Below are 16,161 nucleotides of genomic sequence, written 5' to 3' on the forward strand. Positions count from 1 at the left end.
GTCACAATGAAAGTTAAACCAAATATGGTCACTCAGCACCAAACCTCAGAGAATGCACAAAGATGGCATTTTAAGGCTGCATTACTGTTTTCATATGAAAACCTTTATATTCTCATGCACACACAATATATACAACAGACTGATCTCGCAGCAAAATCAGTGACAGGAGGTTGAACTTTTTGTCCCTAAAATCAGTCTATGCTTTCTGAATTTCCAAATGGTCCCCAGTGGTCAAATCTGAAACTACAGTCAAATGCATGCAGAAGCATAAGCGTTAAGGCATGGTCACACTAGGCTTTAAGCGCAATGGACAGAATATCAAGGGCTTCTTGTTTTATTAAATAATACATTACCAATAACAAATAATATTATTTTTAAAATGTTGAAATACGGTCTAGTCATGTTAACGCAACAAACACACATCTTTGAAATATGTATTCACTGTATAAAGTTTTGAGGTCAGTATGTGATATTTCAATCTTTTACTGGTCACACATCTTGTTAACCAAAATTCGCAGGTCAGAGTTTTCCAAGCTTAAACTTAAATTCTTTGCATGGGTTTGTGTTTTTGGTCTCTTGCATTCAGATGTGTTTGAAAGTGAATAGAGTATGAAGTGTAATGTGGCTGCTCCTTTATACAAATGAAATATTAGAATGGATATGACATGAAAGGCACACCACAAGGAGTGGTGGTTAAGTAGTGGGCTAAAGCACATAACTGGTAATCAGTTGCTGGTTCGATCTTCACCACCATTGTGTCCTGGAGCAAGGCACTTAACTCCAGGTTGCTCCGGGGGAATTGTCCCTGTTATAAGTTCACTGTAAGTCGCTTTGGATAAAAGCGTCTGCCAAACGCATAAATGTAAATTGTCCAATATTCAAAAGCATTTGAAAAGTAGTTACTTATACCCCTAACTTAAACTCCTAATTAAAGTATATACTCCTAACCTTAACCATAGCAGTACTGAGACCAAAACAGTGTGCTTTCCCATACTTCTTTAAATGGACATATTACATAAAAGCCACAGTGCATCCAATTTTGGTAATCATTTGAATATTAATTCCATTAATTATATTCCAAACCTTTGTAGTACAGAGACCAAAACAGCATTCTATGACTTACATTTTTTGCTAATGTAGTATCTTACTCTCTGGAGATCAAAAGGGATATGACGTCAAAGGCATAGTGTGGGTGATTATCGGGGCATGAACATTCACTGCAAGGTGTTCTTCACATTGGGTCCAACTGTAGGTGGATAAAAATGAGAAACTTACTGTTTATTTTTCCATGTGATCATGTTGCATACATCGTGCACACAGGCTCTAATATAGAAGAGCAATTGTATCATCATGATTCTGACAGGAAGAGGAGGATTTTCGGGTAATTGTTCTCATTGATTGTACTTCGTAAAGAATCTTGTTACTGTTTTTTTCTCACCCAGGTCTTGAGAGCTGAATTCAGGTGAGGGAGATCTTGAAGGTTCACATCTTTTGGAAGTCAGCTCTGAATGATGGGAGGTCAAGGGAATAATTTTCTTCTGTAGATTGCTCAATGACTTCGTTCGAATCATCTCATTTCCTAAACATGAATTTCTCAAGTTGATAAGATGGTACATTTCTATGGCAGATAGCAACCGGTGCTTAGCACACAAGTGCACAGAGAAACCGCAGTGTGTCACATGCACTGCATATATGTTTCTATGAGTCATACAAATATGAATACATCAAGTGCAGTAAACAAATAAGTACACAGAGTTTGAGGATTGCTATACTGTTTTAAAGGAATATTCCATGTTCAAGTTAAGCTCAGACAACAGCATTTATGGCATAATGTTGATTACCACAAAAATGTTAACCACATAAATCTTTTAAATTTAGCCACAAGACATATACAGTATGCATGTTAACATGATGTTAGTGTGATGAAATTGCTTACTAACCGTTTTCTGTGTAAAAGTTATATCCAATTTTACAATTTTGTTGCCATGGCGACATAACATTATAACCCTAAAATAACTGTTAAAACAACAAAATTAACAACTTTAGAGCTCAAATAATACACAAGTTTTAAAAATAATCAATGTAAGTGCTTTAATAAAATGATAACTATTCACTACCATTTTAGTTGACCCTCTCATATGCCACAAATGCCACTGTAATCAACATTATACCACAAATGCTGTCGATTTACTTTATTGAACCCTGAATAACAAGAAAATAAAATGTATTCTTTATTAAATAAATTAGATGTGTGGTGAGAAATGTCAAAGTTCTTCACAGCTATATCATGAATTATCTATAATGTGTTACTTATGAATCTGTAGGGGAAACTGTCATAAACGTTTATAACCACATTTTAAACTATTGGAAAATGGTTTTCGAAACAATTCAGTCTTCAACCAAAAAGTCTTCTAAATAGGATGCTCCAGTGTTTCCTCTCTCAAGCGTCCTCAATATTCACCTTCTCACGGTGCATTTATTGGCATGTCAATAATGATGGCGGATTTCAATCGGTTTCAGGTCACAGGCTCAAGGACGGAGGAGCGAGGAAACGAAGGCGCCACGATATGCAGAATGGGGCAGCGATATGCAGAAAAGGACAGTGACAACCCTTACTCCTATGCTTTGGATTGTTGTCTTGCTGCATAATCCAGTTAATTTTGAGCTTCAGCTCACGGACTGATGACCGGACATTCTCCTTTAGGATTTTCTGGTAGAGAGCAGAATTCATCTTTCCCTCATTAATTACAAGTCACCCTGGCCTTGAAACAGCAAAGCATCCCCACACCATCACACTACTACCACCATGATTGACTGTAGGTATGATGTTCTTTTTGTGGAATTCTGTGTTTGATTTACGCCAGATGTAATGGGACACCTATCTTCTAAACAGTTCCACTTTCGAATCATCAGTCCACAGAACATTCTCCCACAAGTTTTTAGAATCATCAAGGTATGTTTTGGCAAAATTCAGACAAGCCTTTATGTTCTTATAGGTTAGCAGTGGTTTTCGCCTTGCCACTCTTCCATGGATGCCATTTTTGGCCAGTGTCTTTCTGATAGTGGAGTCATGAACAGTGACCTTTATTGATGTTCCTTGGATGTTGTCCTTGGCTTTTTTCTGACTTCCTAGATGAGTCGTCGCTGTGCTCTAGGAGGAATTTTGGAAGATCTGACACTTCTGAGAAAGTTCACTACTGTGCCAAGTTTTCTTTATTTGGAGTCCCAGAGCCTTTGAAATAGTTTTGTAACTCTTCCCAGATTGATCAGTCACCATTTTCCTCATCATTTCTGGAATTTCTTTTCGACATTGGCATAGTGTGCTACTGGGTGAGACCTTTTAGCCAGCTTCTTACTGATGAAAAGGTTCTATTTAGATTGAACAGGGCTGGCAGTAATCAGGCCTGTGTGTGTCAAGTCCAGCTGAACCCCATTATGAGTACAGTTTCATAGATTTGGGGATTTAGTAACTAAGGGAGCAAATACTTTTTCCACACAGGCCAAGTAATTTTTTTGCTTCATTAAATAACATTATCATTTAAAAACTCTAAATTGTGTTCACTCAGATTGCCTTTGTTTTATATTACATTTTGTTTCAATTTTTGAAAAATTTTAGTACGAGACATACACAAAAATAGAAGAAATCAGCATGGGGCAAATACTTTTTCACAACACTGTAGTTATAAGTAATTCACTGAAAAAAAATAATATTCACTATTGTCTGTTTTACTTAGTCCTAAATATATTTAATATATATAATTTTATATTACTAAAATTAACAGTTGATTCCTCTAAATAAATGTATTTTCAGATGTACTTAGTTCATTTGTGTTGGGACAACATGCATATTTTTTGTTTGGTTAACTGAAACTGGGCAGAGGATTTCTAGTTCCCATTTAAATGGTACTCGACAGGGAGAGTAAATGTTACAATTTAGAGTAAGTGTCTTTTTTTGTACAAGATGAATATAAAGCGGCATACTTGTTAGTGTTTAATGTTTTATTATGATCAGATTCAGAAGAATTTCTGTAGTTTTAATGTTGTAGATTTTGGGGTTACCATCAAGTTGAGGAGTGGGGTTTGAGCCATGTTAAGGGAGAAATAATTTGAGAAATCTACATTCTACACTTTATTGTTTGAACAATTGCTGTGCTAACCATAACATGCTGACAAAGTTGCACTCAGAAGTGTTTCCCACCAGCTTGTGTTTAGCATGCTAACCTTTACTGTCAATACTAGCAAACATATCACAAAAAGTGCTTGATTAAAATTTCTTCGACATATAAAATTTTGTTGTGTTTATGTAATTCAGTCAGGTTTCCTCTACTCACAGTATTTAAATGTACATTTCATGGTAATTGTAATTTAAGAAAACTAATTTTAAACATAAGGAACCACTGTCCATGACTGAATCAAGTTTAGCCAAACAGTTATTATTTAGAGTGTGCCATGGTACTAATGCAATATCTTATGTTGACTTTTATGCAATCAACATGATTCTAAATAATTTAAACATCATTGACATCCAATATTTTCAAGTCCCCTCCCCCCACAACCCCTCCAGACATACACACAAACCACACAAAGATGCAGTTTTACATTGAATATCTGTATTATAAATAGAACATATTACATCTTCTCCCATAAGTACATCAATGAGTTAATACTTGAATGGTTTATCTAGTATCTCATCCAGTATCTATATGTTTACAGTGTCTGAGACCTCACACCCTCGGCATGTTGTATCCCTGGAGCTGACCTAAGTGACCCCCTGATAAGCCTGAATAAACTGTTCGGCCTGCAATTAAGCACTGTGCCTTTAAGCCTGTAAAATTTTCAGTCTAACTCACCTTGTGCTCACCCCACACTCCACCGTGTCAACTGATATATACTTTTTATTTCTCTTTTAGATAATTACCAGATCAATACACTGCTTAACTTTCTACGGAGTGAATGGGTCTCAGACAGCATTATGGGATAGCACTGCCGGGCAGCTACACAGTGAATATAAAATGTAGGCTAGTGACACTGAGCCCAATCAAAACACTGCGACTATTCACCTCACAGAGACAACACCGTTACACACACAGCACTAGAGACGTTAGGATCTGTACAAGAGCAGGCAGAACAGATCAATCCAGCTCCGCTTATTCAGGAGAGAGAGAAGGCTATCGATTTCTGTGTATCAGTCAAATCTCAAAGTCATATGGAGGCTCCATCAGCGAGTGTATCTTTGAGACATATTGTATTGTACGACTTGCACATGAATATGTTTAAACACTAAAAAATAATGAGATAAAGAAAATGTGCTAGAGTACTTTACAAAAATAACTAAGAAATAAGAGAAATTAAAGAACATACTGGGGGATAAAAATATTAACATGCATCATGTTCCTTTTATCTTTTAAAAGAATGAGAATGTATCTAAGAAATATTCAGAAAGTGCTTAGTTACATTATATACATGACACAAAAGCCTATTACTCATCAGTGCACATAGGCGGTGGACTGAAATCACATTGCTATGATGTAAGTCTGATCTAGACCAAGCGTTCAGAAATGCCAGTATGTCTTTCTGCCTGAATGATAGATACATCCAAAAGTATTATGCCTAGAGGATAAACAAACTATTGCAATCATGCAAATTAAGCATTTGAAATCACAAGGAATAAAAACTCGCTGATGTTGAAGTCCCTTGGAAAATGGCACATTGTGTTTCCTACAAGGTGCATAGATACACAGTTATGTACTGTTTGAATTCTGTATTGCAAGACAGTGTTGACTGCGTTTGATCTATTCAGCTGTCTCTAATCCTTGTCCTCAAGGATTCTAAATATGAAATATGAACCAGTGGCTTTATAAATCTCCACTCTCCCAAAATCCAGTGACATGAATCCTTCCTGAAATATGGCGTTATGAATGATAATGACATTTCAGCTTTGTAACCACCTTGACATTTTTTTTTAAATGTTTGTTCCCTCTCCCTGAATGCCACAGCAATGTAGCAGGATTGCAGCAGTTTGTTAGGCTGCACGGGAGCCCCTGCTGAAGTCATGTGTGGGAGGTAATAATATTTTGGTCTAATGGGTTTAATCCAGTGAATTAAAAATTAGCTCAGAATAAAGATCGCTCAAATAGAGACCAAACGGGGGAAAATAATGAACTGCAAATAAATAATTGAAGGCGGCATTGTTGTTTTTCAAATTGCTCACTTGGGGTTAGTCATGTCTGTTCCTTGTTTGTTGCAAGGGCTGCGTTTACCTTTGTATAAACACCAACACAAAATGCAATCTAGTGAAGCTTAGGGCAACCAGCTTTCCTGAAAGTGTGAAAGCCAGGAAGAGGGAAACAATTAATATGGAATGTTTTAGTGGTCGCGATTTCAACAAGTTTGCTGAATTTTGACCCGTTGGATATGTGTCAGAATACCGCACAGCTATACTGAGATGGTCCACCTGAGCCCTTTGGTAAAATCCTGTTACAGTAATATGAGTGAGCTTTCACACCCCTGAGCATACATGTCACACACACAGGCAGACAGAGAGATATATGTCCAGCAGTCTCCTGTACATTTGTTCCTTTAACCCTGAGCGGGATCAACATACTCTGGGTTGGTGTAGGAGAAGCCCAGGAATTCATCCTGGTCCAGATTCATGATAAACAGCTTGTCGGTGGGAGTGAGCTCCAAGGCCATTTTAGTGAACTCCCGGTCAAAGTTGCAGGTATCTCGGCTGTTTCGCTAGAGAAAGTGAAAGGAAAGAGGTGTTAGTTGCATTTTCTCTAAGCGTGGATGTGGACAATGCTGCAGTAGTTATGTACTTCTCACAGTATGTATCTCTGAAGTCCTCATATCTTAAAGGAATAGTTCGCCAAAAAATTACAATTTTGTTATCATTTACACTCCGCCATTCCAAATTAAGTTTGTATTAATGATGCAATTACAATAACTGGGAACTGAAGATTTCAAGCTTCAAAGACCCTGCTTACACCTGGTTTCAATCCGATCACACGTGGTCAGCCATAAATACAGGTGTAAACATGGTGCAAAACATTTTGTGATTGAATCACAAAAATTATATACTGAAGTAGTCAAAACGCATGTGACTACATGTATATATGGGGTCAAAAAGGACACAAATGCACCATAAATGAATCATTAAGGTGATCAATATCACTCGTGCACTCATGTTTCAAGACTTCATCTGAAACTGATTCACAAAACTGATCTGAATAATTCATTCATGAATTTCACTGACCCAATGATACAGCTGCAGTGCTCACTGGAGAGTTAAATTATCAGTGAACAGTGATTTTGGTCTCATCCAAATACAAAATTACTGTATAGCTTTAAAAGACTTGGAATATAGCCAGTGTTGGGTGTAATGTATTACTAAGTAATTTAGTTGAAAAAAGTAAAGTAAGGGATTACTCTTTTTTTAAATTTTTCAGTAATTTAATTACAATAACTTCTGAAGTAATTGTGTTAAATACTGTATAGACAATAGAACAATTCTATGAACAATTCTAAAACAATAGTGAATTTAAAATCAAAATTTGATGTCTTAAATTTCATGTTAAAAGGATGTTTTCTACTTGAATGCAGCCTCAAGGAATTAAAAGAATGATTTCATGTCTATCCTTGTATTTTTCATCTGGTCGAGGTTGATATGGGTTTTAGAAAGAAATTAGTAATAAGTAATGCAATTACTTTTCAGACTGAGTAATTAGTAATCAAATTACACTGTAGAAGATGTAATTAGTTGTTAGTAATGAATTACTTTTTTTAGAGAAACTTACTCAACACTGAATATAAGTTGCATGGATTACTTTACAATACCTTTGTGCTGCTATTGCATCATTTTTAAAGATTGAAATCTCCAGCATGGAGCAACCAATACATGAACAACAATGTCTCCTTTTGTGTAAGAAAGTAAGTCATACAGGTTTGGAATGAGTAAATAATGGCAGAAGTGTGAGAAAATAAGATAAATATCAATTTTGAGTGAACTATTCCCTTATTTTAAAAAGAGATTTTGAAAATTGTAACTTCAAAATTATGCTGATGAAAAATACACCCTCAGCAGAAACCCCAGCTTTGTAAGAGGCTGAAGAAGCATTGTGTGGAGCAGAAGAAGGGATCCAACTTCTGGAGAACAAACCAGCACACACTTGCACTTTCAAAGACACCCAGGCCATTGATGAGCTTCATATCTCACTGCCACTCCTCATCGAGAGCTGCTGTAGGAGACGCTTCGCTGGTGCATTAACACACTGTGCGGTACTGTTTCTTTTATGAGATGCTAAAGCGTAGGCACTGCTGCCCTTTCTCTTTCACTATATATCCCTCTGTCTCTCTCTGTGAGAGGAGTCTAAATGAAAGGGGCAGACGGTTTGTTAGGCCCACAGGCCTGTTCTACTGGGAGAATTCCTCTCCGCTGTGCTACTACTGCTGTGGCCTTGTGTGCCAGTGCGCCTTAGGGAAGAGCCAGCCTGGCTCACAGGACACACACACTCAAATACACTGTGAGAGGGAGGACAGAGAGAGAAAGAGATAGAGTAGAAAAAGCAAGGTGGGTCAGAGCAGTGTTATTTACGGAAGAGGATTAGGGCCAAGCAATAATAAAAAAAAATAAAGCCATCTCGAGATTAAAGTCATTATAATGCGAGATTAAACTCGTTAAATTTCGAGAAAAAAGTCTAAATACAATCTTGAGAATAAAGTCGTTGTGTTTCGAGAAAAAACTTGTTAAGTTTAGTCTCGCATTATAATGACTTTATTCTCGATATTTAACGAGTTTATTCTCAAGATTGTATTTCGACTTTTTTCTCGAAATTTAACGAGTTTAATCTCGCATTATAATGACTTTATTCTCGAGATGGTTTTATTTTTTTTATTATTGCTTGGCCCTAATCCTCTTCCGTAGTTATTAACCTTAACGAAAACGATAGCGAAATAAAACGTTTTTGTTAATTGAAATACAGAAAAACAAATGGTGCAACAGTGCCCGCCCACTTTTTTCAGCTGCCCTGGTTCTGGAAGTATTTTGAATGATGCAACTGAATAAAAAAATAAATACAAAAATGAAAAACTATTCATTCAAAGTTGTTAATTATAAGTATAGAATAAATGGATTTAATATTTGGATATACACAAATATATCTATATGCATATATAAATATGTATCAATCTAAATGTGTCATGAAAGTAGGCGGTCCCTACTGGGCTCTTTTGTGTGCTTTGTTTTCTACAGTTCTCTGATTGATAGATTTTATTTTTCCATCATGATCATGGGTAGTGAAGTTCTTCACCAGAAATTGCACTATTAAGCATCATTTGTTTGGATAACACTTTACAATAAGGTTCCATTTGTTAACATTAGTTAGCAACATTATTTAACATGAACTGACAATGAACACTACTTATTAAGCATTTATTAATCTTAGTTAATGTTACTTTCAACATATACTAATACATATTTAAAATCAAATGTTTGAATTAGTTAACATTATTTAATGCACCATGAACTAACATGAATTAACAATGAACAATTGTATATTTATTAACTAACATTGACAAAGATTGATAAATTATGTCACAACTTGTTAATTGTTTGCTCATTATACCTAATGCATTATTTAATGTTAAGGAAACTGATGAAGTTGAAATAATCTACTGATGGCTTCAGTAGAAGCATACACCATTGATTAACAATCTTGGAGATCACGGTAGGTCTGTCTTTAAGAATTGAGAAATTATTGTTAAAAATCAATAAGCCTAGAGAGAAAATTAATGGTATTTTTACTTCCAGGACACAACTGTTGTGCTCTTTAGAAAAAACTGAAAGTAATCAGAGATATACATTCATGACTCCAAAGATTACTAAAATTAAAACAAAAAATGTCTACTAATTAAGATTTTGATACACTGTATATTGTAAAATATCAAACCAATTCTGTCATTAACCTAAAGTTATTCAAAACCCATATGCTTTATTATATTAATGATTTTTTTATTTTTATATTTGGACCTTGACAGCAGTGGTAAATATGAACTTGTTGTATATGTTTTATATGGAAAAGAGCAGCATTAGGATTCTAGAAGAATAGATTGTGTTAGGATTCCAATGGAGGAAAAGAAATGAGGGTGTACAACTTGAGGGGAAGTAAATAGATTTGTGAAAGTATTTTATGTGCTAGCCAGCTAACACAGTCATGTAATTTTACATGAACATCAATCATGGAAAGAAATTCTAATTATATTTGTCATTTGTTTTGGGTAGCACTTAAAAGAAAGACAAGTATTATTAAGAAATATTATTAATGATAAAATTCTGGACCTTTATCACATTTTAAGAACCAAAGAGGGCAATTATATTTGTGACCTCAACACCCCTTGCTAGACAGCCTTGTGAAACGTAATGCCTTTTAACAATTAGTGCTGCATGATATATCGCATTTTTACATATCGCAAATTTACATATCGCGATATTCACATCATAAGGTCTTGCGATAATAAAAGTACCGTTTATGGCAAAACAGATTGCTGATTATAGACCAGGCACACGATTGTCACTTGGTGTGTGCGTGCAGTGTGTATGGGTGCAAATCACGAGATATTCCTCACATGTTTTCATTTGTCATTTCAACATTGAAGGAATGTTCCAGGTTCAATACTTAATATTGATTACCACAAATAATTATTTTGGCTTACGCCTCATTTAAAAAAAAAAAAAAAAAAGATAAATTCTGGTTGATAGTTCCTTCCTTAGACAAAGGAAGTGAATGGGGGGCAAAATTTTGAAGGTTAAAATACTCACTGTTTCTAAAGTATAGACACAACACATAAACAATATGCATGATTTTAGTGTGATAAAATCACTTTCTAACCTTTTCTGTGTAAATGAATAGCCAATTTTACAACTTCATTGCCATGATGATGTTATATCAACAAACCCTAAAACAACTGTAAAAATAAAAATGGAAACAACTTTACAGCTCAAATAATATGAGTTTTAACAGAGAACTTAATGTCAGTGCTTTTATAAAATGACAAGCTTCACATTTCTGCCTTTAAACCCTCTAGAAATTGGCCCCATTCACTTCCATTGTAAGCACCTCTCTGTAACCTTGATTTTTTTTATTTATTTTTAAGAAAAGGAGGAAGTCAAAATGAATGTTTGTGGTAATCAACATTATGCTACAAATGCTGTCGATTGAGCTTAACCTGAATATTGGAATATTCCTTCAACAGATTGGGTGATTCGAGTACATAAGAGTTGACACATTTTATTAAGTTGTATTGTATCTTTCAACACCCTCTGATGTTCAACACAGGAAAAATAATTGGGATAAAATGTTGATGATTAGAAAGCTGTGACTATGTTTCTCCAAAAAGTACTTTTCGAATGATGGGAGTGTGTCACATTAATGGATATTCAGCTAATGGTAAAACAGTAAATATTATATGCAGTCTATACACTATATGCAATTGGAAAACAAAAGACAACTATGATTGTGATCTTTGGGATAGAAGTCCTTTTTTCCCTCCCAATAAACATAATTATATTTGGATAGTGGGAGTTCCAATGTTCCACGCACACTGATGACGTCATCATACAGTAGGATTATCACATATTAAATATCAAATTTTTCAACTATGTATCGCATATCACATTTTTCCTCCATGTCACGTAGCCCTATTAAACATATTTAAAGTTCACACATTAACCTTGGCTGTCCTAAAATACTAAAACTATGCAAGAAATATATTGAAAAACTAAATTGAAACAAACAATCATAGAGTTAAAACAAACAAAAAAAAAAAAACTCAAATAAAAGGACTAATTGGAAACAAAAAAGAAACTAGAAAAGATGGAAAAGATGGAGAGGGAGAGAGAAAGAACAGAGGGAGAGGGTATGGGTGTGGGGCTTCTCTGGGGCTAGACATTGTTAATGCACTGCTTGGCAATGTAAATCCATAAAGGCAAAGGAGATGGTACAGTGGGGGAGGGGTTGCACTCAATATGCTAAGCATCAGTGAAGCAAGAAGCTACAGCTACGCAAATACTTAGAATCTTACAAATACATAAATGTCTACACAGGCAGTAAGCTGTAACCTATATGTTGTCTTGTAGAAATGGGTTTGACAGATGGTAGTGGGCTGTCATTTCAAATTATCCAAGGGAAAATTCTTGAGTAAACATCACAAGATCAACAGAACCACAGAGAATGCTCATGGAGGCACAATATATATATATATATATATATATATATATATATATATATATATATATATATATATATATGAGTTGTAACCTTCCTCGCATATTAATCATAGGCTATTCGACGTCTGCACATTTAATATGGCCAAAAACGGGGGGATCCAGTTAAGTTATTATTTCCACCTAAATAATTCAGCTTTCTGGTCAATGGTGAGCCTGAGGTAATTGTGAGAAGTGTGGAATACTTTTAAGGCATATTGTTCTGCAATAAAGCATACATTCAGTGTTGTTTAAAGACAATAAACCAAGAATTGTCTTTTTTTTTTTTTTTTGTCTGTTCAAAATGCAAACGTGTTCAAGACCATAAAATTGCAACTTCAAGGGATAGTTCACACCAAAATGAAAATTCTTTCATCATTAAATCACCCTGATGTTGTTCCAACCCCATTTGACAGCCTCAGTCACCATTCACTTTAATTGTATGGAAAAAATAAATGCAATGAAAGTGAATGTGAAAGTGAAACATATTGCCTAACATCATCTTTGGTGTTCCGCAGAAGAAAGTCATATGGGGTTGGAACAGCATTAGGGTGACTAAATGTTGACAGACTTTTTATTTTGGGGTGAACTATCCCTTTAAAATGACAAAGAACAGTGACAAGAGGCTTTCAAGTGAGGACAACAGAAAGAGGGATGCAGAGTAAGAAATATTTACAAACAACTAGGAGCATAGATGCAGAGAAGACACATGACTCCAAATATTGGTATGCAGATCACATCAAACAAGAAAAGAACTAAGAGGGAGAGAGAGGGAGTCCAGAGGAACATTTGAGATCTCCTGGTACACAGCACAAGTAAAAAAAAACACAACTGCAGACAGGAAGAACAGCGAGGACAGGAGGAAGATGTATGATACATCAACAAAAGCACATTTCCTACCTTATGTCCATTAGCTGGTTCAAGCACACCACAGCACAGCGAAGCACACAGCGATGGCCACTAGAGTACCTGGGCTCTCAAGAGCCAAACAGCTCCACGGAAAATGGCACTGGGTATTGGCATGGAAACCGATTGAGGGTGAAAGCAGGTTTGGTTCTGAATTTTAATGCTACTTTTAATTTTGGTAATCAGCAAACATTATATTGAGGTTTAATTATTCTAGAGATGATTAAAGTGGCTCCAAAAAGTATTTGGACATTTATACCACACTTTAAAATATATATGACTCTATTTGCATTATAGAACAAAATATCAAACCAATGGCTTGTATCTTAAAGAAATACAGCACAAACACACTTCAAGCAAGCCACTTCTCAAAAAGAAGCTTGTTAGGTTGTGAAAATATATATATATATATATATATGGCTTGCTTGAAGTGTGTTTGATAAATATAATATTGATATGTACAATATTTAATGTGTTATTGTTCAATTTGAAGACAAGTAAGGTATTTAGACACTCTGGTTTCAAACTTTGAGGAACATGTCAATAGGTAATGTGATGAACTTCACCTGTCTGCTACGACACCTGTGTGAACCTGAGGGAAACTGACTTTATGCATTAAAAACAACCCAGATACCAGTCAGTTATTATAAAGTCATAAAAAAATGTTTTTTATGACTTTATAAGAAGTGGGGGGAGTGGTGGTGGCGTAGTGGCTAAAGCACAGGGCTGTTAATCAGAAGGTCACAGGTTCTAACCCCACGGCCACCACCATTGTGTCCATGAGCAAGGCACTTAACTCCAGGTTGCTCCAGGGGAATTGTCCCTGTTATAAGTTCACTGTAAGTCGCTTTGGATAAAAGCGTCTGCCAAATGCATAAATGTAAATAAAAAATTTGAGAATTGCAGTTAGTTGTGAGAAATGCTTATCATTTGTTTGCATATGCTAATTGATATTTTTAGTCAGTTTGATATTTTCTATGCAATGCAATGACATTCAAACATTTAAGTGTCCAAAAATGCCAAAATATTTTGGGGCCACTGTATGTGTGTATAAGTGTACAAGTATAGCAAGTACTTATAATAAGAACACTGTATTAAAAAAGAACAAAGTAAAGGTTATTGCAAGAAATCTGTCCACTGTTGCATGGATTCATATACTGTATAAGACATACAAGATCAGCAAGATTAGGTCTACCATGATCTTAAAGCTGCTTTGATATTAAAATAAGTGTCACTCATATATCCACATTTAGCTGTCTTAGCTATCTTTGCATCTCATTGTCACTAAATTGACAAATGGCCTTTCAGAGTTTGCTGGCATGAGTATAGTGCTGGGTACCGGGTACCAGGAACTGAAAAATGGTGTAATAATCCATTAATATCAGAATGGAACAGATCAAAGTGTGTGAAAACATCCAACAAAATATTTGTCATTCTAAAGCATTGCTAAATGATAAATGACACTAATTAGAGATGAGTGATGGCCCAAAATGTTCTCAGTTGACAGGAATATCCATGCAAGCTTGCCATGCTGATGCAGACCAGTGCCATTCTGTGTTCATTAGATACAGGTCTGTTTGACAAGATGAGATTAGCACAGGCACACTGAGCACTTGATTAATCATACACATGGTATGATGCATGTGGAGGTATAAGATAGCAGTGGATAAGAGACACTTTAGCACATTAGCTGGACCAGCCTGACAAATAGTGATTTTTAGCGTGATCTGAGATTAAGAAGCACAATTTATGGGTCTGTTCCAAAACTTAGTGAGCTGCCTCCTGCCTACTTAGCTGTCTTCTTTGGCAGCATCCTAACTAAAATGGAGCCTCATAAGAGACAGATTTGGAATGCTCTACAAAGGTGGCAGCTCCACACATCCTCATATGCAGCACACGGAAGACCTGGCTCGCAACTGATTTCACTACAGGTGACACGAGAGGAACAACGTGATACTCTAATCTGCATAAATATACATAGTAAACACATTAGGGGTAAACAGTCAGTTTTCTGTCGTATGAAACTATTTTTCATCAATAATTATCAGTATTGAATAGATAAGTATAATTATAATAAAAATTGATCTCGTTTTGTCCGCCATTTCAGATTTTTTTTTTTTACAAGCTCAAGAGGTTGTATTCTGGAATTGCCTACCCGGGGAAGGATACATTCGATGCTACCTTAAAATCTGGCCAAAATGAGATATCTTAGAGGCAGCATAATTAAGATACCTGCCTTTTAAAACAGCCTTCACCTCGAAAGCATGCCTTTGATGCCTTAAAATGCTGCCTCCTGAGGACGCTCACTAGGTTTTGGAATCATAATCTTAACCCACCATTCTGGAGATATTTTGGTCTTTTGCCATTCAAGTAGATAGGAGCTGTACTTTCATGCCATTTGTAACCATAGAATATAGCTACCATGGAGCATTCCCAATATGGCTGTTGGGTGGGCTGACTTGCTTTTAAAAGCAACTTTGCCGAAGCGAACATTCTGCCGAACATCTTTTGTGCTCCATGGAAGAAATAAAGGCCATATAGGTTTGGAACAAATGAGGACAGAGTTTTCATTTTGTGTAAACTATCGCTTTTAGAATTTGAGTATGAGACATTTACAGATGTTCTGTACTACAGTAGAGCTGATCTGAATATATGGCCCATGGTTTCATACAGATATATAGCAGAGATAGGTTCTAGAAGCATGCTTTACCAAAAGCCATGAAGGGAACGAGAATGAAAAGCCCTTGGGAAGGAAAGAAAAGAGGAGAGACATCCCGCTCTGTTTTTTTTTAATCCAAGGTGCTCATTTTGCCAGGCTTTAATTCCAGTCGTGATTCTGTAATTTCGAGCGATACTAAGGCACAGAGCTTTCTATAAAGGAGCGGATTAGTGGCAAGCTGATGTCAGCGCGAGAAGAGAACAGCGGTATCAAACGCTGACCTGTTTTCAGCTGATAAGCCGCACACACTTCGTGCTAACTGACTCATTTAATTTGA

General features: G+C 35.8%; 1 protein-coding gene across 1 annotated transcript in view; it reads right to left on the reverse strand.

The window, feature by feature from the left end:
- Window positions 1-4,596: 4,596 nt before the first annotated feature.
- Window positions 4,597-16,161, reverse strand: part of LOC127647809 (protein kinase C beta type-like) — a 203,977-nt gene continuing 192,412 nt past the window's right edge. The window contains exon 17 of the mRNA XM_052132287.1: window positions 4,597-6,738. Coding sequence (XP_051988247.1) covers window positions 6,580-6,738 — 159 coding nt within the window. The 3' untranslated portion in view covers window positions 4,597-6,579. The remainder of the gene's footprint in view (window positions 6,739-16,161) is intronic.

This window comes from Xyrauchen texanus, chromosome 8 (genome assembly GCF_025860055.1).
Source record: "Xyrauchen texanus isolate HMW12.3.18 chromosome 8, RBS_HiC_50CHRs, whole genome shotgun sequence".
In the NCBI taxonomy this organism is placed as follows: Eukaryota; Metazoa; Chordata; class Actinopteri; order Cypriniformes; family Catostomidae; genus Xyrauchen; species Xyrauchen texanus.